Source organism: Chiloscyllium plagiosum, unplaced genomic scaffold (genome assembly GCF_037043375.1).
Source record: "Chiloscyllium plagiosum isolate Xiang-an unplaced genomic scaffold, Cpla_swu_hap1 HiC_scaffold_5, whole genome shotgun sequence".
Classification (NCBI taxonomy): domain Eukaryota; kingdom Metazoa; phylum Chordata; class Chondrichthyes; order Orectolobiformes; family Hemiscylliidae; genus Chiloscyllium; species Chiloscyllium plagiosum.
This window is the reverse complement of record NW_028270143.1, coordinates 1,929,466-1,953,529: the sequence shown is the minus strand read 5'-3', so window position 1 is coordinate 1,953,529 and position 24,064 is coordinate 1,929,466. Positions and strand designations below refer to the sequence as shown.

General features: G+C 41.5%; 1 protein-coding gene across 1 annotated transcript in view; it reads left to right on the top strand.

Moving 5' to 3' along the window:
- Positions 1-24,064, top strand: part of LOC122549657 (DNA topoisomerase 2-beta-like) — a 148,289-nt gene that overhangs the window by 63,037 nt on the left and 61,188 nt on the right. Inside the window, exons 11-19 of the mRNA XM_043689461.2 lie at positions 1,300-1,438; positions 1,684-1,841; positions 7,045-7,170; positions 9,504-9,614; positions 9,708-9,813; positions 10,064-10,173; positions 13,754-13,846; positions 13,934-14,048; positions 21,955-22,076. Coding sequence (XP_043545396.1) covers positions 1,300-1,438; positions 1,684-1,841; positions 7,045-7,170; positions 9,504-9,614; positions 9,708-9,813; positions 10,064-10,173; positions 13,754-13,846; positions 13,934-14,048; positions 21,955-22,076 — 1,080 coding nt within the window. The remainder of the gene's footprint in view (positions 1-1,299; positions 1,439-1,683; positions 1,842-7,044; positions 7,171-9,503; positions 9,615-9,707; positions 9,814-10,063; positions 10,174-13,753; positions 13,847-13,933; positions 14,049-21,954; positions 22,077-24,064) is intronic.

Sequence of the window (24,064 nt, the reverse complement as noted above, 5' to 3'; positions counted from 1 at the left end):
TTAATCGCATTTATGATGTGGCACACTTGCATGCATACACACATTGCTCTTATTTCAACACAGCACAATATGTGACTGGTTCATTTCTCACAGCAATGTTTTAACCATTCAGAATAAACCTGCTTGGTTTAAAATTTTAAACGAAATCTGGCAGTTAACTCTTTATCTTCCTTAACTGTTGTGTTCTTTATGGAACCACCTTTACCAATCAGAGTCTATTTGCTGTCCAGTCATCTCATTTCTCTTACAGCAAAAATTTTGGTTTTCCCTTGAAATCAGTATTTTTGGAAATTGTCCAATTTCAAGACAAAATGCTTTGAATCTTTTTTCAGCAAAGTTCTTTCTGAAACTTAATTTTTTCCAACATCTGCCATGTCAAACTTGTCCTTCACTACTAATAAAGTAAAATTTGCCTGAAGTTAAACTATTCATCATGCTCAAAACTATCTTTCACTCATCTGTCATACCTCTCTTTATTGCCCTGTGTTGACTCGTGAGCACCTCCTTTACAAGAGCTACAGCCTCAAAATTTCATTTTGAAATCTTTAGCTTTCCTATGCTCGTGTACTACTTCAACCACAAAAAATGCTTCAGACACTGAAGCTCTTTATTGATGTCTAAGAGCATTGACATTTGAGTAATTCACTGTCTATCAATTGTTTCAAATTGCAACAATTTTTCCACCAAGCTGTATCATGCTTTGCATCTAAAATCTGTAATAATGAAGTAGAGCAGCTACAGAGGCACTTCAGATCCCAGTGACTCATGGGCATTCTGTCTTATGTGCCCAAAGATTTTCAGATTGCAAATCAATCTGTTCACTCACATGAAGGCCAATGGCAAAAACCTTGAGAGATGCCACCCTTGAATTAAGGAACAGCTGTCTTATTCTCTACTATCCTTTCATGCCTCTTTCACATCTCCTCCTCCATCTACCCCACAGCCTTTTATACCTAGTACTGAAAGCAGCTTTAATCCCTCAAACTCTCTGTAATCCTCACCAACTCACCTTTATTGAGTTTTAAAGGACCTACTTAGAAACACATATACAGCCAATTTTTGATTTCCTTAATTAAATCCACCACTGTAGTTAAGTTCCTTTCTCTCTCTCCAAGCTATTTCTGTGTGTGTGTTTTGGGGGGGGGGGGGGGCGGCGAATAGGCATGGAGGGGGTGATGGTGGTGTTCAGTTTTACCTGGTTGTATTTTAATTTGTAAGCTTAAAAATAAGTTGATAGATCAAGATTGTCTTTTTCCACACCATTTTAAAGAGAATGAAAACTTTCTGTGACCCTTTCAGGCAAACAACTGTGGTATTGTTGAAAGTATACTGAATTGGGTCAAATTTAAAGCTCAAACACAACTGAACAAGAAGTGTTCGTCAGTAAAACACAGCAAAATCAAAGGCATTCCAAAATTGGATGATGCTAATGATGCAGGTATACCGTGTTTGCCTACATATTTATTATAATGGTGATGACATAAGCTGCCTTTTATAAGTGCTTAAAAATAGAATTGTTTATTTTTATTGTGATCACCGGTGCAAGTCTTTTTCATATTTGTAATTAGCTGTCAAAATTTCTCTGACGTGCAAAAGTTTTTTTTCATAAGTTAGTGCAACATTAGTTTTTAATAATTTAAATTGCAAGTTAAAGATGTCTGTCTATGTGTATATTTGAATCAGGTGGCAGACATTCTTCAGACTGTACATTGATTCTGACTGAAGGTGATTCAGCTAAATCCTTGGCTGTATCAGGCCTAGCTGTCATTGGACGCGACAGATATGGTGTGTTCCCGTTGAGGGGTAAAATTCTCAATGTTCGAGAAGCTTCACATAAACAGGTACGGCCATACAGAGTTGGTGCAAATGAAAGAGTATATATTTTTGGATGCTTCCTGCTTTGATATTATGATGCATGTATCATTGATCTCTCATGGGTTAGTCTTTATTGTGCATATTTTTCTTCAGAATATGTGTCATACTTCTTTGCATTGAAATTCGTGGGAAATGTTTTTCAAATGTGTGAAGTCTTTGGATTGATGGAAGCATCCGATTGATGCAAAATACATTAATGAAGACGCTGTGTAATAACAGCTTGAAAAAGCTTGCATAATCTATGTTGCAAACGGTGAAGCATACACTATAATTTCCCCTTTTGCACCATTTGGCTAACTGCAACAAGCTGTAGTTTTTGAGTGTCTTAACACGGCAGAATACTGTCTGTAAAGAACTGACATAAGGTAGGCTTTCTTAAAAAGGCTAAATGCTTATCTTCGACAATATCTAAACTGTAAAAGACCAAGCAAAACCCCTTCCCCAAACACTGATAGTTATAAGAAAATATGGCTTACAAAAATACAACCTGCATCTAAGTTGTTAAGACTGTAAAGAAAAAGTGTTTGCACAGTCCTTTTTAGTTGTGAATTTTATAGGCCTTAGGGATTTTCTCCTGGTTTCCTGAAGTAAAAAGGAATTTGCAAGTTTCTGGCTTCTCACCTGAAGTTGTACTGAAATAATATGATTTTGCAGGCAAAAGGAGTTATCTATTCTTCACTGTCTAAAATGACTATCTTATTGAAACAGACATTGTTTTCTTAAATGAGGTCTCTTCATCTGATGGGGTTGATTGCAGACTGACTGACTGACTGACTGGCTGAGTGGGCTATCTTTGTGAATTAATAAGGAATCTGTTCCCCCTTCAGCTAATTTCAGTCAGAGGTGACAGTATCAATGTATTTTATTGGATTCAACTTATTGTGTAGACGATGTAGTTGGCACACAATAGGATAATGCTTGATATACCATCAACATTCCGGCAAGGATCATCCCCACTGAAAAAGGATTTCAAATGAAATTGATCTCTGTTAGACTGGGAGGTTTAGTAACCATTGTCATTTTAAGAATGTTTCATGAAAGTGTTGAGGGTAAATCATGTGTGAATCATTAGTGCATGTGAGGGCCATTTGCTTTTTGAGTAATTTCCCAGAAATATGTTCAGATGTCTAACTGTCTGCGCAGAAGCTCAAAAAGTCACCTGACTTTCTAAAATCCACTGAATGTACATTGTCCGTTTTCCATATTGCTTTTTATAAGTAGTGTTCATCTTCAAGATAAACTTCTTCGTCATATAACCAGATTGTAGCAGATTTTCAAGGTAAGTTCTATTTCCAGGATAATTTTTATATATATATATATATATATATATATAGTCTAAAAATGGCAGCTTATAATGTGGAGTGGTTCTCAAATGATATTTTCCAGTAACAGGGTGTTGCTGTCTATCTAAAATGATGTTTTCCTGTCTCTGAATTATGTAAGTTCCTAATTTGTGCACATGGCTATACTTGCAGCTCATATAATTAGTCAAACATGCTGTAGAAGTGACCTGTTTGTAGGTAGTGATCTGTTTTCTGCACACAGGTCCAATTGTTGTTGGGCATGACACAGATAGTGTGTCCAGAGAAACAAATAGCTATGCTAAAAGCCTTGCACGTTTTGTTTGAATTACCAGGGAGCTTGAGTGGCCTACAGTTCCCTGTTGACTTGCGCGTGGAATGCCTCAGTCAATCACAGTCAACCTGCCAACCAGTTAGCATTCTTTTCTCCTGTCGTATAAATTATCATTATTATTTTAAAATTAAACAATTTACATTTATCCTGATCAGTGCAAAGTGAAAAGTTTGGGTTCTGTGGTGTCAGATTCTGGGGTTCACTTTAACTTTAATTGTAAGACTTCCGTCGATTACAATTGTAAACTGAGTTGAGAGAGCTAATCTAAAAATTTATTAGTTGTGATTAATTAAATACCTTTCCCAGGGTCAAATACATTTGAATTTCATAGAATTGATTCAATTTTTTGAATAAATACCAAAGAAATGGTAATTAATAAAAATAGATTTTCACCTGATCTACTCTGGGTCACTGGCATGTGTTTCTGGTTGACTTGGCTCTTGTCTCCGTGGTTCAGTGGAATGCACTGCTGCCTCACAGCACCAGGGACCTGGGTTCGATTCCAGCCTCAGGCAAGTGTCTGTGTGGAGTTTGCACATTCTCCCTGTGTGTGCGTGGATTTCCTCCAGATGCTCCGGTTTCCTCCCACAATCCAAAAGAAATATGCAAGTTAGGTGAATTTGCCATGCTGAATTGCCCATAGAGTGAGGTGCATTAGTCGGGGTAAGTATGGGGTGGGTCACTCTTCGGAGGGTCGATGTGGACTTGTTGGGCCGAAGGGCCTGTTTCCATACTGTAGGGAATCTAATCTAATCTCTTCTGATGAGCGAAATTATGCTTCTGTCTTTGGTCTTCCTTTCTGTGCAATTAACTACTAAGTATCATCGTTTATTTGTTCTTACTATCCACTATCTCCTGTGCATGATCAGAGATGTCCTGAACTTAATTGACTTCTCAATGTATGAGATAGCACATGATCAGTCTCCGATTGCTGAAAAGTGTTATGCCCAATTCCTAATTGGTTTCTGTAAAAGTAATGGTCATCTTAGTGATTTCACTTCCTATTGTCTCCTGATTCATTCTTAGTGCTTCATTCTCACTTTGTAAAATAACTCTTTTGTAACAACTTGTCCATATAACTGTGCAAATGTTTTACATCTTTGATGTCAATGTGCCACCAATAAAGCCATTTATGTCTGTTGGAAGAATGTCATGTCGCCTCAGGTGAATAACTCTCATTCCAAATGTCCCATTTGTACATCTAAGTATTCTGAAAAATCTATCAATATTGTTTAACTCAAAAGAACTACATGTGACACTACAATAACTCGTACCTAAAACAAGTTTAAACTCAAAATAAACATGTAAAATTCATATAATATAGACCTTTTACATTAAGCTACAAAGCAAAACAAATTTAAAGCATAGCAATGTATTTTTGCCTCAAAGCATTTTCAAAAGTTAGCCTAGGTTTACACTAACTTTAGCAACAAAAATAAACATAAACCTAAAACGTTATTTTTGACCATGTGTTTGCTTGGAGAATGTATTTTCAATTAATCTCAACTAAGGAAACCATACTTTAATTCCTCACTAATGTATGTCAAAAGAAGAGTGGTCCCAACACTGACCCCTGGGACACCATTAGTCTGCAAAGCAATGCTTTACTACTACTCTCTGCTTTCTGCTCCTTAGCCTATCTTATATCCATGCATCTCTTTAATTCTATTTTTTTTTAATCACTCAAACAACTTCTTTAAAATTGATACATGCATCAACCACTTTTGACTACAGTCCTCTCCATTACTTCAAATAATGTCAACCAATGAAATTTCTCACTTAATTTATTAGTTCATACTTACCAATTGCCAGTATTGTCTCTAGAAGTTACCTAAGCATCAGCATAAGTTGAATGAGTGGAAATGACTAGGTTTATCCTTTTCCCTTCTTTAAAATAGTGAACAATTATTCCTGTTAGTTCACTGTGCAATGGGGAAGTGACCCGTTACATTGCAGCTTTCCTAGTTAAGGTGCAGGTCTCCGTGACGTTCCTAAACCTAGTTGTTGCATTTACTTATTCCTGTGAAGAGTTATCTATACGAGCAAGATAACTTTTAACATGATTTTGTGTAAGCTGCCATGTCTTCTCCCAATCAACAGTTAGTGATACAAACCTGAAAATGCTCTGGGGGTTGACCAGTATTTGTTGCGAGAAGTAGAATTAACATTTCAGGTTGATATTTCATCAGAATGTAAAACGTTAATTCTGTTACATTTTTAGTAAGTGTTGCCTGATTGATCAGATATTTCCAGCATTTCATTTCAGTTTTTTGCAGTATGTTTTTGACGCTGCTAAATGGTAGTACTTTTGCTAATTTGAGCTGCCAGGCTACATCTGCGCAGCACTAAATTGGGTTTGTTTCAAATAAGAAAAGTCCTTTTTCTGAAGGACGCAAATGGAGCTCGAAAATTCAATGTATCATTTATCCAAACATAGGTTGATCACAAGGTTTTAGGATGAAGGATTCCCAATCTGTATTCTGATAAGGTAATAGATTCAAGCCACAGATAAACAAATATGACCTTTCAGCATTTAATTTGATCAGTTAAAATTCAAGCACTCTTCTAAACTCCATACATAGACAAAGAAAACATTGATGGGCAGATATGGGTGAGTGGCTCCAATTCACAGGTTTTACCGAGGTGATGCTTTTGCGTACTATTATCCATGCTGCTGTTCTGTCTCTCTTCATGCTTTTCAGCTCTTCACAGGAGGTACAAGCGATTGGTACATTAACTGCTAAGTCTTATAAGCTGTGACCTTAAATCAGTAACTATAACAATTGGTAAGGGGAAAAAAAATGGCTTGCTTCAGGCTTTAGATATTTTACCAGAGAGAAAGTTGCATTATTTTCCCCTTATGGTGATCTGAAGATTTCTGCCAGTATCATGCAAACCCACAGACTGTTCAGCTACATACGTGCCAATATAGTTGTCAGGCTGGTGGCCTTTATTATCCACAATTGGCTACTTCTGTTATGCTAATCTCACTTTGTATATATTTCTTGGTGTTGGCCTGTCAGCAAACAGTCTCCTTCACTATTTGAAGAAAGCAACAGTGTAAATATGACTTATATTGAGTTTAAATTTAACTTTTAAAAAGTGCAGTAATTCCTTTCACAATCCTTGGTTCTAAAGTGCCAATTTTCCCAATTCAGTCCACATTTAAAAATACAGAAAAGTAGGAAGTTATGGTATTTACAGTTTGTGTCATTAATGCTATAAATAAACTTAACATCAAATGTGCAAGCTGTCTTTTTATTAAATATTAAATACATACCAGAAGTTACTTAGAAAGTTGTGCACTGTTGATGTTTTCAATTTTTCGATTAATTTTAGGACATCACTTCAGGTTCCAGTTGGAATTTGCGTAAAGAAGCTAATTATTACCTCGACTACTAATGTAACTGATGAGGGGAGAGGGGGAAATGGGTGTGTGTATGTCTACCATAAAAATTTTTGTTTCAATCTATTAATAGCATGAAAGTTGTGCCATTCTACTAAAAACATGAATATGATTATTTTGTAATGCAGATAATGGAAAATGCAGAAATCAACAACATTATCAAGATAGTTGGCCTTCAGTACAAGAAGAGTTATGATGATGCAGAGTCTCTGAAATCTCTTCGCTATGGCAAGATTATGATCATGACTGATCAGGTCTGAAAGAGTCTTAATTGAAACAATAATACTGTTTAAAATGATAGAAAACCTGACTTGAGAGTAGTAGAATAGAGCTGCATGCAGATATTCAGTGTACTAATAAATCTCCTGTCGTATTTTATTTTGAGGTACTTTTTGAAGTGTAGTCACTGTTGTTCAATAGGAAACCAGGCAGCCAGTATGCACTCAGCAAGCGGTGGCATTAATTATTGATCTCAATCTTCAGCCAATTTGATTCCCACTGTGTGATATGGCCCTGGATACTTCAAAGGCTAATGGCCCCAACAATGTTCCAGCAATGGTACTAAAAACATGCCCTCTAGGAATAGCCATACCTCCAGTTAAGCTGTTCTTGTTCAGTTTCTCAACACTACCCTAAAATGTGGAAAATTGCTTCATTATGTTCTGTGCACAAAAAGTAGGACAAACCCAAACCATTAATTACTACTCATCAGTCTAACCTCGATTGTCAGTGAAGAGATAGAAAAAGTTATCAACACTGCCATAGGTGACACTTGCAAAGGAATAATTGGGCAGCATGGTGGCACAGTGACTGGCACTGCTGTCTCACAGCATCAGGGACCTGGTTCAATTCTAGCCTTGGGTGACTGTCTGTGTGGAGTTTGTGCATTTTTCCCATCTCTGCATGGGTTTTAGCCAGGTATTTCGGTTTCCTCGCACAGCCCAAAGACTGCTTGGTTAGGTGGATTGGTCATGCTAATTTGGCCTGTAGTGTCCAGGGACATACAGGCTAGGTGAATTAGCCTGTACATGTGAATGTGAACTTACAGGGATGGGGGATCGTGTAATCTAGGTGGGATGCTTGTTGAAGTGTTGAATGGCCTCTTTCTGCATTGTAGGGATTCAGTGATTCTAAGTGACTCAGGTTGGATACATGGCTTCTGATCTCATTTACAGCCTTAGTTCAAACATGAACGGAATAACTGATCTCCAGAGGTGAGGCGGCAGTAGTGGCATTGACATAAAGGTGTCATTCTTCGAAGTATGGCATCATGGAAAAGTGGGAAAACTCTGTCGATTGAAGTTATACCTAGCCCAGAGGTAGATGTTTGTACTTGTTGGAGGTTAGTCTTTTCAGCCTCGGAGTTCCTTAAGGTAGTATCCTAAGCACATTCATCTTCAGGTGCTTTATCAGTGACTTTCCCTCCAACATAAAGCCAGATATGGGATTTGTTGCTGATGTTTATACAATTTTCAGTACCAATTACAACCCCTCAGGAAGTGAAGCAGTCCATGCTGGACAATGTCTGCCCACTGCTGAACAGGCTGCTAGGCAATAACCATCTACATCGAGAAAATCTAACCATTGCACCTGAAAGTTCAATGGCATTGGCGTCACTAAATTCCCCATGATCGACATCCGGGGACAGAGGGTGATATTTGTTCAATTCAGCTTCTGATAGTCACAGTATTTATAAGACAAGAGCATATCAGAGGCTAGGATTCCATAGCAATTAACTCATCACCTGTCGTCTCAATGTCTATTTGCAAACTACAAAGCACAATCAGGAGTGTGATGGAAAACTCTCCGCTTTCCTGAATGACTGCAGCTCCATTAACCCTCAAGAAGCTTGAAGCATCAACCAGAAAGCAGCTCACTTGATTGCCTCCTCAACCACTCCCTATTTACTTGAATTCCTTCCATCACCATTGATGTACAAGATACGGTGCAGTAACTCACGAAGACTCCTTCAATTGAACCTTCCAAGCAGCAGATGTGGGAGTATCGCCACTTGTAAAACCCTTCAGGCTGAAGGGCTTATGCCTGAAATATTGATTCTCCTGCTCCTCAGATGCTGCCTGACCTGCTGTGCTTTTCCAGCGCCACACTTCCGACTCTGATCTCCAGCATCTGCAGTCCTTACTTGCACATAGTTAGAGTCATATTAGTAAGAGAAACTCAGGTTTCAAGGCAAAGGCAAATAGATCAAGTTGCAATTCAGAAAGAAGAAAAAGAGTTTATATGGCACATGTGTAATAAAGATTGTAATGTAATCTTGTGCCTTCTCTCTGGGTTTTTGTGGGCAATGGGGGTGTTTAAGTGGATTGAAGAATGCAGTGTGGAAATCCAATCACCTTCTCATGTTCACCCAATTCAGTCGTGGTTGGAAAACCTATGGACGGTCTTCCCACCTCTTTCTTTTTTAGGAGGGGTTGTCACCTTCTCTCTAACTGGCACCCAAGGCCCTCATTTCCTACACAACATTCTGCCCCTTGTCTAATTGCTGTGGGAGATTTAGTTAACTTTCTGTTTTGTAGTTCATGAATTTTGACAGTTTATCACATTGACATGTCTTTAAATGTTACAGGATCAGGATGGCTCTCATATCAAAGGCTTGCTGATTAACTTCTTCCATCATAACTGGCCATCTCTGCTGCGGCACCAATTCTTGGAGGAGTTCATTACACCTATTGTAAAGGCTAGTTCGACCTTCAGATTACTGCAAATTTCACAGTATTCTGTATTATAATTATTGTTTAAAAATATGACTTTAATTTTTTTCTCCATAAAGGCTACCAAAAATAAACAAGAATTAGCATTCTACAGCATTCCTGAATTTGATGAATGGAAAAAACAAGCAGACAACAACAAATCTTGGAAAGTAAAATACTACAAAGGTTTGTTACGTAAAAGTTCTGACGCAAGCAGTCAAAAGTAAAAGCTATAGGAGGTGGGGGCAAATGTGACTTAATTTAGTAATTTTGTATTTTTGCACAGCTGCCAACAAGTTCTCTTAATGCTGATATACTATCGAACTGGAGTTGAATTTCATTCTGCCAATTGCAGGTACCCAATAGAGCTAATGTCAAGTAATAATCATAGTAAATGCATATATAAAATGACTGGAATATATGATGTCTCTCACAGGTCTCGGTACAAGTACATCAAAAGAAGCAAAAGAATACTTTGCTGATATGGACAGGCACCGCGTAATGTTTAGATACACTGGCCCGGAGGATGACGCTGCAATTACTCTGGTATTACGGATAACTATTATAGAAAATAAAACTTGTCAACCTTTTAAAGAAATTGAACTAAAAAGGTTTCAGGGCAAATCCAAAACTTACAGGTCAGTCTGTAAATATAATTCTCATGGAATTCAGGGAGAACTAGCCATTTGGATACAGAACTGGCTTGAAGGTAGAAGACAGAGGGTGGTGATGGAGGGTTCCTTTTCAGACTGGAGGCCCGTGACCAATGGTGTGCTACAAGGATCAGTACTGGGACCACTCCTTTTTGTCATTTACATAAATGATTTGGATATGAGCGTAAGAGGTATAGTTAGTAAGTTTGCAGATGACACCAAAATTGCAGGTGTACTGGACAGTGAAGAAGGTTACCTCAGATTACAACAGGATCTTGATCAGATGGGCCAGTGGGCTGAGAAGTTGTAGATGGAGTTTAATATAGATTAATGCGAGGTGTTGCGTTTTGGAAAAGCAAATCAGTGCAGGTCTTATACATCTTAATGGTAATGTCCTGTGGAGTGTTGCTGAACAAAGAGACCTTGGAGTGCAGATTCATTGTTCATTGAAAGTGGAGTTGCAGATAGATGGAAGGTTGGGTTTGGTATGCTGTTCTTTACTGGTCAGAGTATGCAGTATATGGGTTGCGGCTGTACAGGATATTGGTTAGGCCACCTTTGGACAATTGTGTGCAACTCTGTCCTTCCTATTGGAAGGACGTTGTGAAACTTGAAAGGGTTCAGAAAAGGTTTACAAGGATTGTTGCCAGGCTTGGAGCATTTGAGGTATAGGGAGAGGCTGAATAGTCTGGGACTGTTTTGCATGGAGCGTCAGAGGCTGAGGGGTGGCCATATAGAGGTTTATAAAATCATGAGGGGCATGGATAGAATATATAGAGAAAGTCTTTTCCCTGGGGTGGGGGAGTCCAGAACTGGAGGGCATAGATTTAGGGTGATAGGGGCAAGATATAAAGTGGACCTAGGGGGCAACTTCTTCACACACAGGGTGGTACGTGTATGGAATGAGCTGCCAGAGGAAGTGGTGGAGGCTGTTTCAATACTAACTATTAAAGGACATCCGGATGGTTATATGAATAGGAATGGTTTTGAAGGATATGGGCCATGTGCTGGCAAATGGGGCTAGATTAGGTTAGGATATCTGGTCGGCATGGACGAGTTGGACCGCAGGGTCTGTTTCTGTGCTGTATATCTCTGACTCTAAATTCAGCACAAATCCTGTATTTAAGTATTGTGTTGCCATAAAACCATAGCTGTAGGGGCAGAGATAGGCAATTCAGCTCATCAAATCTGCTCTGCCATTCAAAGTGATCGTGGCTGATCTAATAATCCTTATGTCCTAGTTCCCACCTTATGCCTATAACCCTTGATTCCCTTACAGATTAAAATCTGTCTGACTCAGCCTTGAATATACACTGACACTGCCTCAATATCTCTCTATGGCAAAGAATTCCACATCCATGACACTCTGAGAAAAACAATTCCTTCTCATCTTTATTTTAAATTGGTGACCCTTTCCCTATGAGTTTGTGTGCTCCTGCCATAGTCTCTCCCACTTCAGAAAAATCTCTCTGTATGGGCGGCACAGTGGCTCAGTGGTTAGCACTGCTGCCTCACAGTGTGTTCAATTCCAGCCTTGGGTGACTGACTCTGTGGAGTTTGCATGTTTGTCCCGGATCTGCATAGGTTTCCTCCGGGTACTCTGTTTCCTCCCACAGTTCAGATGTCCAAGTTAGGTGGATTGGCCATGCTGAATTGTCCATATTGTCCAAGGATGTACAGGTTAGCTGAATTAGCCGTGGAAATTAAAGGGATAAAATGATGGCGAGCTTATGCCCAAAATGTCAATTCTCCTGCTCCTCGGATGCTGCGTAACCTGCTGTGCTCTTCCAGCACCACACTTTTCGATTCTGATCTCCAGCATCTGCAGACCTTCCTTGCTCCTAATTAAGGGGGTAGACTGGCAGGCTTGGTCCTTGCTCTTCAGAGGGTCATTTGCAGTCTTGATGATTCAACATGTACCCTGTTAAGCTCACTAAGAACATTATGTTTCAATAAGGTCTCCTCTCATTCTTTTAACTTCCAAACCTATGCAAAATCCTCAAGAGAACCCCTCCATACCTGAAAACAATCCAGTAAAACTTCTGTGAACTCCAGTGCCAGTTTATCTTTTCTTAGATAAGGGGACTAAACATCATCCTTAGTATTCCAGCTGTAGTCTAACCTATGCTGGTATAGATTAGAGTGGTGCTAGAAAAGCACAGCAGGTCAGGCACCATTTGAGCAGGAAAATCAACGTTTCAGGTAAAAGCCCTTCATCAGGCTTTTGCCCAAAATGTCTATTTTCCTGCTTCTCAGATGCTGCCTGACCTGCTGTGCTTTTCCAGCACCACTCTAATCTTGACTCTAATCTCCAGCATCTGCAGTACCCACTTCTGCCCTGTACTGGTATAGGTTTAGCAAGGTGTCTCTTTGCAAGATTTTCAAATAATGTATAATCATTTACTTTCCTTTATTAGCCATTAATTTTAACGCTAACTTTTATGTGATTCACTCAAGAACTGCCAAATCCCTCTGTGCTGCAGCTTTCTGCATGTTTTCCATTTTAATAGTATTTGGCTCCTCTATTCTTTGTACCAAAGTATATAACTTCACATTTTCCCATGGTATTTTCCATCTGCCACGTTTTTGTCCACTCACCTAACCGGTCCATATTCCTCTGTAGAGTCTGTGTGTCATCCTCACTACCTGCCTTCCCACCTATTTTTTGTGTCATCTGCAAACCTGGTGATAGTGCATTCACTTCCCTCATCCAAGCTATTCATATCATTGTGAATAATTGCGGCCCCAACACTGATCCCTTTTGGCACTCCAATAGTTTAGGATTGCCTACCTGAAACATCCCCTTTATCCCAATTTTCTGCCTTCTGTTGGTTAGCTAATCCTTATTCCATACTAAGATGCTGCCCCCAAAACTATGGTTCTCATTAAGTAGCCTTACATGGGGTACCTTGTGGAGTGCCTTTTGAAAACCTAAGTATGTTGCTTCAGCAGGTTCCTCAATCTTGCTGTCCTCTTGAAAGAACATTAATAAATTTGACAAGCATGATTTCTTCTCCATAATGCTGACTGCTTGATTTGTAAATTGCTGTTCCTAAATGCTGTACTATCTCATCCTCTTTAACATTATCCCAATGACAGATGTTAAATTAACTGGCCAATATTTACATGTTTTTTGGTTTCACGTGCTGTTTGAGTAAGGGTAATACCTTGGCAGTTTTCTGGGACTTTTCCAGAACCTAAGAATTCTTGGATGAATGCTACAAGTGTAGTACAGGTACCAGGTTAATTCCAGTGAATAAAGGCACAAAAACACATTTGTATTTTAATTGAGTTTACTTGTTAATTTCTTTTAATTTAGGCCATACTGTGATTGAGTTTTATAATTTAAAGAGTATATTTGGTAATGTACTTTTTAACAATATTGTGATTTCATCAGTAATCAGTCAGTAGACACTGCAGCATGGTGATCCTTCCACAGTTTATCAGATGTCTTTAATGTTACAATGTCTCAGGCTTTCAGCAAAAAGAAGATAGATGATCGAAAAGAATGGCTGACCAATTTCATGGAAGACCGAAGACAGAGAAGGCTACATGGCCTGCCAGAGGTCTGTGATGTTAAATTGTACTCTTAATGGCTGATATTTTGTTCTGTTGTATTTATGGTTGTGACTTTTCAAAATCTAATTTTACAGCAATATTTATATGGAACAGCAACAAAGTACTTGACGTACAATGACTTCATCAACAAAGAATTAATCCTTTTCTCAAATTCTGATAACGAAAGATCTATTCCTTCTCTTGTTGATGGTAAGTATTTCTAATGTGAAGCTATCCTATATATAATTAAGAATTGACTTTTTTTTATCTTTGTTTCCCACTTATCCAAATAGTGCCCAAAGGTGAAGCCCGTGTCGTCTTATGCATTTTCTTAAAAAAATGCAATCAATCATGTTTAGTTTTAGTCATACAATCTAAAATCACTTTCCTTGTTTCCTATTGTATCCAGCTTATTGACCCCAAATATTAGGAATATTAATGCAGGAAACATATGAATTTAGATTTGAGAAGCTGTCGATAAAATGATAAAAATTAGGGTGATGTAAACATTTTATTGTTTTGTATATAATTTAAAATCATTCTAATTTTATGAATTAGAGTGGTTTTAATTTTGATAAATTTATTTTCCACCTGGTGCTAATGGTTAAATATATAACTGGAATCATCCTTGTGTAGTGATGTTACTGCAGTAGTAATTCAGGTGCCCCTACTAACATTCAGGAGAGAAGAGTTCAAATCTCATTGTGGCACCCAGATTATTGTAAAATAAATAATATGATGAAAACCATTCTCAGAAATGATCATACTACTGGGTCGTTGTTTTAAAAATAAAATCTGGATCACTAATATCCTTTTGGGAAGCAGCTTACTGTCCTTAGCCATTCTGGTTTCCTTGTGACTCCAGATCCAATGCTAAGTGTTTGACTTGAAATGACCTAGTAAGTCACTCAGTTGTATCAAATGACTCCAGAAATCTTGAATAAGAACAAAAGAATTAGCATTGATCTAAGCACTGTAATGTCCTTTTCATGAACTTATGTCAAAGTTCGAAGAGCTGCATGTCAGCCTAGTCCAGCAACGGCTCAACAGTTATATGTTGCAGCAAACATTCAAGACTTCTCTGTTGCCATCCTTCGCCATGTCCTGTCTCAGTGAGAACTAAAACAGTGAGACAGTGGTATGCAGTCAAGTAGAAGGATTCTGGGAGTCCTCAACATTGACTCTGGGTCTCACAAAGTCTCATAGCATCAGGTGAAACATTAGCAAGAAACCTTTTGCTGATAACCATTGATGAATTAGTTCTCTTACATCATTGCAAAGAAGTAGTAAGGGTAGAAAGGACAAGAAGGAGCTCTGTGGGGAACTTCAAGGTCCACCACTGAGTGTGGCTTGGTAGCACCAATATTGACTGAGCTGGTCAGGTTTTGAAGAAGATACCTGACCTATGGCACAATCAATGAGAGGAGAAAAACATATGCTTCACTTCATTGTCAGGCATCTGTTGCAGAAGCATGCCCATGACTGAATGTTTAAGACTAACCACCGCAGTTCTTGTGGAGATGAAAGTCTATATTCACACAAAGGATACCCACAGCTGTATTGAACGGCAAGACCACTCTCAAAATGCAATAGATTTAGCACAGATCTAGCAGCTCAAACAGGGCATTCGTGAAGTTCTACAAAGCATCAGCAGAAGCAGAATTTTATTCAAACTGCAATCTGTAAACCTTGCCTGCCATATCTTTCCATCAAGCCTGGGATTAACTCTCCCTCAATGAGAAGTATACAAGAACATCACTAGGCATAACTAAATACGGGATTGTACCCTGGTAGATTGGATAGCATGTATTCTGAATAGCAGAAGCAATGTGTAATATACAGAGCTAAACAATCCCAAAGCCAAGATATCAAAGTAAGCTTTGCACTCCTGCCTTGTTGTGAATGGTGGTGGACAGTTAAGCACCTAGCCAGAAGCAGCAACTCTGCAGAGACTCTCCCTTTTCTTTACAAAGAAAAGATCTGCATTCACTGATGGCAGATCCAGCACATTGTTGTGAAGACAAGACTGAATTATTTGCAAGTATGGTAAACCAGAAGTGCCAAATGGAAGATCCATCTCCATCTCCTACTGAGGTCTCCAGCTTCATAGATTCCAATCTTCAACCAGTCCAATTCAGAATACTTTTTATCAAGAAGCAACAATATTTACTGGATGCAGCAACGACTGTGGACCCTGAACAATGTCCCCAGTGCTCCAGAACCACCTGGGTCTTTAGCCTAGGTGTTCTAGTGTACCAGCAACACTGGCATGTACCCAAAAATATGCAAAATTGCTTAGCTGTGTTCTGTTCAAAAAACAGGGCAATTGCATTCGTGCCTGCTTTGTCAATTTCTTTGGAGTCATCAGCACAGTGAAAGAAGATCCTGTTGTTGTTATTAGTTAGCACCTACTTGGCCATAATCTACTGACTAATGCTCAGTTTGGGTTCTGCCAAGGCTAATTCACTCTATCCTGCATTACAGACTAGGTCCAAACACACAAGCGCTAAATTCCAAAGATGAACTTAGGGTGATTGCCCTTTGATCAATGCAGCTTTTGACTAAGTACACATGAAAGAATTGCAGCAAAATCATGTTGATGGGAATTGGAAAGAATGTTCTCTAACAATTAGTGTCACGCCTAGCATAAATGGTCCTGTTATTAAGTGTCACTAATATCAGCTGTAGAACATTATCACAGAGGCTCCTCAGCAGTGTCGCAGACCCAACTATCTTCAGTTGCAGTGCCAATGACCGACCTTCAATCATAAAGTCAGAAAAAGAGATGGTTGCACAACAGTCAGTATTGTTCACAACTGTCGAAACTGAAGCAGTTTAAACTTAGATACAGAAATATTTAGGCTGATAAGAGAAATTAACATTTACCCCAGTCAAGTGGCAGGTGATTTGTGCCAGGAGAGATTTCTTCATCCAGAGTGGTGAGCCTGTGTAATTATCAGTCCTCAGCAGAGGCCTCACTTTCATTCCCCTACGCTCTCGGATTAATGAGTTCAACACACGGCGTGACATCGAACAATCATGGGTGGCACGGTGGCACAGTGGTTAGCACTGCTGCCTCGCAACGCCAGAGACCCGGGTTCAATTCCCGCCTCAGGCGACTGACTGTGTGGAGTTTGCACGTTCTCCCCGTGTCTGCGTGGGTTTCCTCCGGGTGCTCCGGTTTCCTCCCACAGTCCAAAGATGTGCAGGTCAGGTGAATTGGCCATGCTAAATTGCCCGTAGTGTTAGGTAAGGGGTAAATGTAGGGGAATGGGTGGGTTACGCTTCGGCGGGTCGGTGTGGACTTGTTGGGCCGAAGGGCCTGTTTCCACACTGTAAAGTAATCTAATCTAATCTAAAGTAATCTAATCTAATCTAATCTAATTCTTCCGCCGCCTTCGCCTCCGTGCCCACTTCTTTAACCAAGACTCTCGCCCACCCTCTGACGACCCCTTCTCATGCCTCCAACACACCCCATCCACCTGGACACCCCGTGCTGGCCTCCTACCTGCCCTCGACCTCTTCATAGCAAACTGCCGCCGCGATATTAACCGCCACCTGAACTCCCCCACCCCTCTCACCCACTCCAACCTCTCACCCTCGGAACGCGCAGCCCTCCACTCCCTCTGTTGCAACCCCAACCTCACTATCAAACCAGCAGACAAGGGAGGCACGGTAGTAGTTTGGCGCACCGACCTTTACACCGCTGAGGCCAAACGCCAGCTCGCAGATACCTCCTCCTACTGCCCCCTTGACCATGACCCCACCCCCCACCACCAAACCATCATCTCCCAGACCATCCATAACCTCATCACCTCGGGAGATCTCCCATTCACCGCCTCCAACCTCATAGTCCCACAACCCCGCACCGCCCGCTTCTACCTCCTGCCCAAAATCCACAAACCTGACTGCCCCGGCCGACCCATTGTCTCCGCCTGCTCCTGCCCCACCGAACTCATCTCCGCATACCTTGACACCGTCCTGTCCCCCTTAGTCCAAGAACTCCCCACTTACGTTAGGGACACCACCCATGCCCTCCACTTGCTCCATGATTTTCGCTTCCCCGGTCCCCAACGCCTTATTTTCACCATGGACATTCAGTCCCTGTACACCTCCAGCCCCATCACGAAGGACTCAAAGCCCTCCGCTTCTTCCTTTCCCGCCGTACCGATCAGTACCCTTCCACTGACACCCTCCTTCGACTGACTGAACTGGTCCTCACTCTGAACAACTTCTCTTTCCAATCCTCCCACTTCCTCCAAACCAAAGGAGTAGCCATGGGCACCCGCATGGGCCCCAGCTATGCCTGCCTCTTTGTAGGATATGTGGAACAGTCCATCTTCCGCAACTACACTGGCCCCATCCCCCACCTTTTCCTCCGCTACATCGATGACTGTATCGGCGCCGCCTCGTGCTCCCACGAGGAGGTTGAAAAGTTCATCCACTTCACCAACACCTTCCACCCCAACCTCAAATTCACCTGGACAGTCTCAGATTCCTCCCTCGACCTCTCTATTTCTATCTCGGGCGACCAAATCAACACGGACATCTACTACAAACCGACCGACTCCCACAGCTACCTGGACTACACCTCCTCCCACCCTGCCCCCTGTAAAAACGCCATCCCATTCTCCCAATTCCTTCGGCTCTGCCGCATCTGCTCCCAGGAGGACCAGTTCCAAAAACGTACAACCCAGATGGCCTCCTTCTGCAATATCCCCCCCGACGTGGTCGACGATGCCTTCCACGGCATCTCTTCCACTTCCCGCTCCTCCGCCCTTGAGCCCCGACCCTCCAACCGCCACCAGGACAGAACCCCACTGGTCCTCACCTACCACCCCACCAATCTCCATGTACAGCGCATCATCCGCCGTCATTTCCGCCACCTCCAAACGGACCCCACCACCAAGGATATATTTCCCTCCCCTCCCCTATCATCATTCTGTAAAGACCACTCCCTCCGTGACTCCCTTGTCAGATCCACACCCCCCACCAACCCAACCTCCACTCCCGGCACCTTCCCCTGCAACCGCAGGAGGTGCAAGACTTGCGCCCACACCTCACCCCTCACCTCCCTCCAAGGCCCCAAAGGAAACTTCCATATCAGCCACAGATTCACCTGCACCTCTACACACATCATCTATTGCATCCTCTGCACCCGATGTGGCCTCCTCTATATTGGGGAGACAGGCCGGCTACTTGCGGAGCGTTTCAGAGAACACCTCTGGGACACTCGGACCAACCAACCCAACCACCCTGTGGCTCAACACTTCAACTCCCCCTCCCACTCCACCAAGGATATGCAGGTCTTTGGACTCCTCCATCGCCAGACCACAACAACACGACGGTTGGAGGAAGAGCGCCTCATCTTCCGCCTACCCTCCAACCACAAGGGATGAACTCGGATTTCACCAGTTTCCTCATTTCCCCTCCCCCCACCTTGTCTCAGTCAAATCCATTGAATTCAGCACCGCCTTCCTAACCTGCAATCTTCTTCCTGACCTCTCCGCCCCCACCCCAGTCTGACCTATCACCCTCACCTTGACCTCTTTCCACCTATCACATTTCCGACGCCCCTCCCCCTAGTCCCTCCTCCCTACCTTTTATCTTAGCCTGCTGGACAAACTTTCCTCATTCCTGAAGGAGGGCTTATGCCTGAAACGTCGATTCTCCTGTTCCCTGGATGCTGCCTGACCTGCTGCGCTTTTCCAGCAACACATTTTCAGCTCTGATCTCCAGCATCTGCAGACCTCATTTTCTCCTGTGTAATTATCTGCCAAAGAGAGTTATTGAGGCCAAAATATTGAATGTTTCCTTCAGGAATGATTTGTATATAGTTTTTCGGGCTAAAGGGTTTGGGGTACAGTGTACTGAGTCAGATGATCAGTCATAATCATATTGAATGGCAGCGCAGGCTCAAAGAGTTGAATTGCAGTGTCCTGCTCATATCATCTTTGTTTTTGTGACCCTCCCTAACAGGCAGATAGAATTAGAATTCCTATAGTGTAGAAACAGGCCTTTCGGCCCAACAGGTCCACACCGACCCTCCGAAGAGTACCCTACCCTATATTTACCCCTAACTAATAACCCCCACCACGGGCAATTTAGCATGGCCAATTCACCTAACCTGCATGTTTTTGGATTGTGGGAGGAAACCGGAGCACCCGGAGGACACTTGAAGAATGTGCAAACTCCACACAGGTAGTCGCCCGAGGCGGGAATCGAACCTGGGTCCCTGGCACTGTAAGGCAGTAGTGTTAGCCACTGTGCTGTCTTTTGTATAATCCTTTGTAATAATCTTTTGACATTGAATGCACTTGCTGTTACTAAATCCACAACATCACCATCCTGGGGATTACTCTTGACCAGAAACTTGACAGGACTAGCCTTATAAACATGGCAACAACAGGAGAATATAGACTGGGAATTCTTTGGCAAGTAGCTCACTTACCGTTTTAAAGCTTGTCCATTATTTACTAAACACAAATCAGGAGTGTGAGCTGTTCATTATTTGCCAAGGATGAGTAGAGCTCCAGCACGGTGGAGCCGTGGGCGGCACGGTGGCACAGTGGTTAGCACTGCTGCCTCGCAGCGCCAGAGACCCGGGTTCAATTCCCGCCTTTGGAGTTTGCACGTTCTCCCCGTGTCTGCGTGGGTTTCCTCCGGGGGCTCCGGTTTCCTCCCACAGTCCAAAGATGTGCAAGTCAGGTGAATTGGCCATGCTAAATTGCCCGTAGTGTTAGGTAAAGGGGTAAATGTAGGGGTATGGATGGGTTTCGCTTCGGCGGGTCGGTGTGGACTTGTTGGGCCGAAGGGCCTGTTTCCACACTGTAAGTCATCTAATCTAATCTAATCTAATCTAACCCTCGAGGTGGTCACCATAATTCAAGACAAAACAGTCTACTTGATTGGTACCCCACCCTCACCTTAAATGTTCGCTGTCTTTATTTCCGATACCCAGTGGCAACAATGTTTACTGTTTACACGGTGCATGCAGCAGCTCACCAGTTTCAGTAGTACCTTCCAAACTTGTGGCATTTGCCTCCTAGAAGGATAAGGGCTGCATTTAAAAAAAACCACTGCTGACAAGTTCTCCTCCATGTCACAAATCATTCTGACTTGGAACTAAATTGTTTCCTTCACTATCGCGATCAAAATCCTAGAACCCCTTCCTTAACAGCACTGGTAATGTACCTATACCACATGGACTGCAGCAGCACCTTATCACCATCACTTCTCAGAATCTTGGATGGGCAATAAATGCTGATCTTCAGCACTGACCGTGTTCCATGAGTTTATAACACGATACAGCAGAATTTGTACACTTAAGAGATATTTTTCAATCCTTCCTATGTCTGAAGAAGGCCCACCCTTCTCTTGAAATTTTCTAGTTTTTACTAATTTATTAAATTGTGTAGCAAGCTATTTATTAACTGGCACCTATTGGACCAGGACTGTACAGGCCCTACGGTGTGAAAACAGGCCCTTCAGCCCAACAAGTGCACACTGACCCTCTGCAGAGCAACCCATCCAGACCCATTCCTCTGACTAATGCACCTAACCTTATAGGCGATTTTAGCACGGCCAATTCACCTAACCTGCACATCTTTGGACTGTGGGAGGAAACCGGAGCACCCGGAGGAAACCCACGTAGACAGGGGAAGAATGTGCAAACTCCACACAGACAGGTGCCCGAGGCTGGAATTGAACCTGGTTTCCTGGTGCTGTGAAGCAGAAGTGCTAACCACTGAGCCACCGTGCCACCCCCTTGATCAAATATTCCAATTATCAATAGGATGATATAGTTAATATAAAAACATATACTGTAATTAATTGAAATGTAATGCAGGGAGCATACGCGTCACTGTTCTACATTATTTACAGAATAAATCACCTAAATAATAATGCAGCTTTGCCCAAAGAAAACTTACTGGCAGAAAGCCTTCTCTCTCGCACCTTCAACTGACTACTCAGATGTCACAAAGATCTCAATAGTACAGTAACCGCCTGGTATTGAGGTATATGATTTTTGCTGGTTTATTGAGATTGCCAGTTCATAACATGCTGGTTAAAACAAAGTTTCCTGTATAGTAACAGTTGTATAAATTTGTTTCAGGCTTAAAACCTGGGCAACGCAAAGTCTTATACACATGCTTCAAGAGAAATGATAAACGAGAAGTTAAGGTTGCTCAGTTGGCAGGATCAGTGGCTGAAATGTCGGCTTATCACCATGGTGAGGTAAGTACAAACTCGTCTATTCTGCAGTTATAGTTCATATCAAATAACAATTTGACCTGTGTTTTGAAGTTTTTTTTTGTATGTGGCTTAGCCCCAAATGCAGAGGTAAATCCAGACTGCAATAAGTAAGCTGCTTCATGCAGACAGCCATGAACTTCTCGATGAGAAGGATTTTTTCAGAGGAAGAGGTTCTTAGAGGCTAAGAAGAGAGAGAACACCCATGAGGGTGGACTTTGAGGTGGGATAGGACCATGCAGGAGAATTTTATAGGTCCCAATATTTCTAAACCTGCAGTGCATAAAATTATGCCTATAATTCCTGAAGTTACATTTTTATTCAAGGGTTTTTCAAGTATATTCATTATGTTTTTTTATCAGCAGTCTTTGGGCTTTTGCAACATTTTCTACATAAGTGGGCTTTTCATGTTAAGTTACTGATTTTGTAGTAATCAGTGACGAACTTCACCCCGTATGAAAGCATCCATGTGCAATTAACTTTGGTGGTATATAGAGTCAGGCTAAAGTGGAACAATTAATTTGATGCATTCTGTTTATTGTGGATATACTATTTTCAGAAATGTTGAGCAAGGACCTGAGCGCTCATTAATAGATTTTTGGAGTTAACCTGTTTATGGCTGGTGATGGCTAACCTGGCAGCAATCATGTCCAAGATCTATTGCTTATGATCTTTGTTAGAGAAACCATGTGATCATGTCATTGTGACAGCAGTGCAACTTTGAATAATATGTAGTTCTTAGGAATAGATTGCCAAGTATCTTTGTAAAAGTATTGGTAGAACAGCTTCAAAGTTTTAAGTCTGTTGAAGGGTGATGTTATAGGTTTGGTGTGAGAAAATTAGTCTCATTTTCTTAATTGGATTGTCAAATAGAAGCCACTCCTTCATTAAGGCTAAAATCTCAAAAAAACTTATAGTCTAACAGTTCTTTCAACCAGTGCCAGATATATTGTTGTTGATACATGCCGGTTTGCTTAACATCTGTTATAGGGAATATGTAATAAAACTGTTATTGAAGAGATTAGTTTAGAGCACTTGGTAATTGGGTAATCAACGTGGTTTTAAGAAAATGCAATCATGTTTGATCAGTCTATTGCAGTCCTTTGAAAAGATGGCTCTTGCTGTGGGTAAATGGAAACTGTTGGATATACTGTACTTGTTTCCAAAAGGTATTTGATAATGTATTGCATTATGGAAAACAAAAGCTTATATGTAAAAGCTAGCATATTGGAATGGTTAAAAACATGAGCAGCACAATGGCTCAGTGGTTAGCACTGCTACTCGCAGCGTCAGGGACCTAGGTTCAATTTCAGCCTTAGGCGACTGTCTGTGTGGAGTTGCACATTCTTCCCGTATCGGAGTGGGATTCCTCCGGGTGCTCCGGTTTCCTCCCATAGTCTAAAGATGTGCAGGTCAGGTTAATTGGCCACGCTAAATTGCCCATAGTGGTAGGTGCATTAGTAGGGAGTAGGGGAATGGGTCTGGGTGGGTTACTCTTCGGAGGGTCGATGTGGACTTGTTGGGCCAGATGGCCTGCTTCACACTGTAGGGAATCTAATTTTAATCTAAAAGATTAGCTGGCTAAGAGGAAGTAGTGTAGGTATAAATGGATCTTTTACAGGTTGGCTTGAGGTAAGAATTGTTATGTCACAAGGATTGGTGCTGGGATATCAACTGGTGTACAATTTCTATAAATGATAGTTGAAACGATAGAAGAAATGGTTGATCTATTGCTGATAGTGCAAAAATAAGCAGGAAAGTAAGCTGTGAAGCGGGCAAAAGGAGGTGACAAAAGGCTGTACAATATGTTAAGTTACAGGGCAAAGATGCAGTAGGGCGGCACGGTGGCAGTGGTTAGCATTGCTGCCTCAGTGCCAGACACGGGTTCAATTCCCGCATCAGGCAACTGTCTGTGTGGAGTTTGCAGATTCTCTCCGTGTCTGCGTGGGTTTCTTCTGGATGCTCCAGTTTCC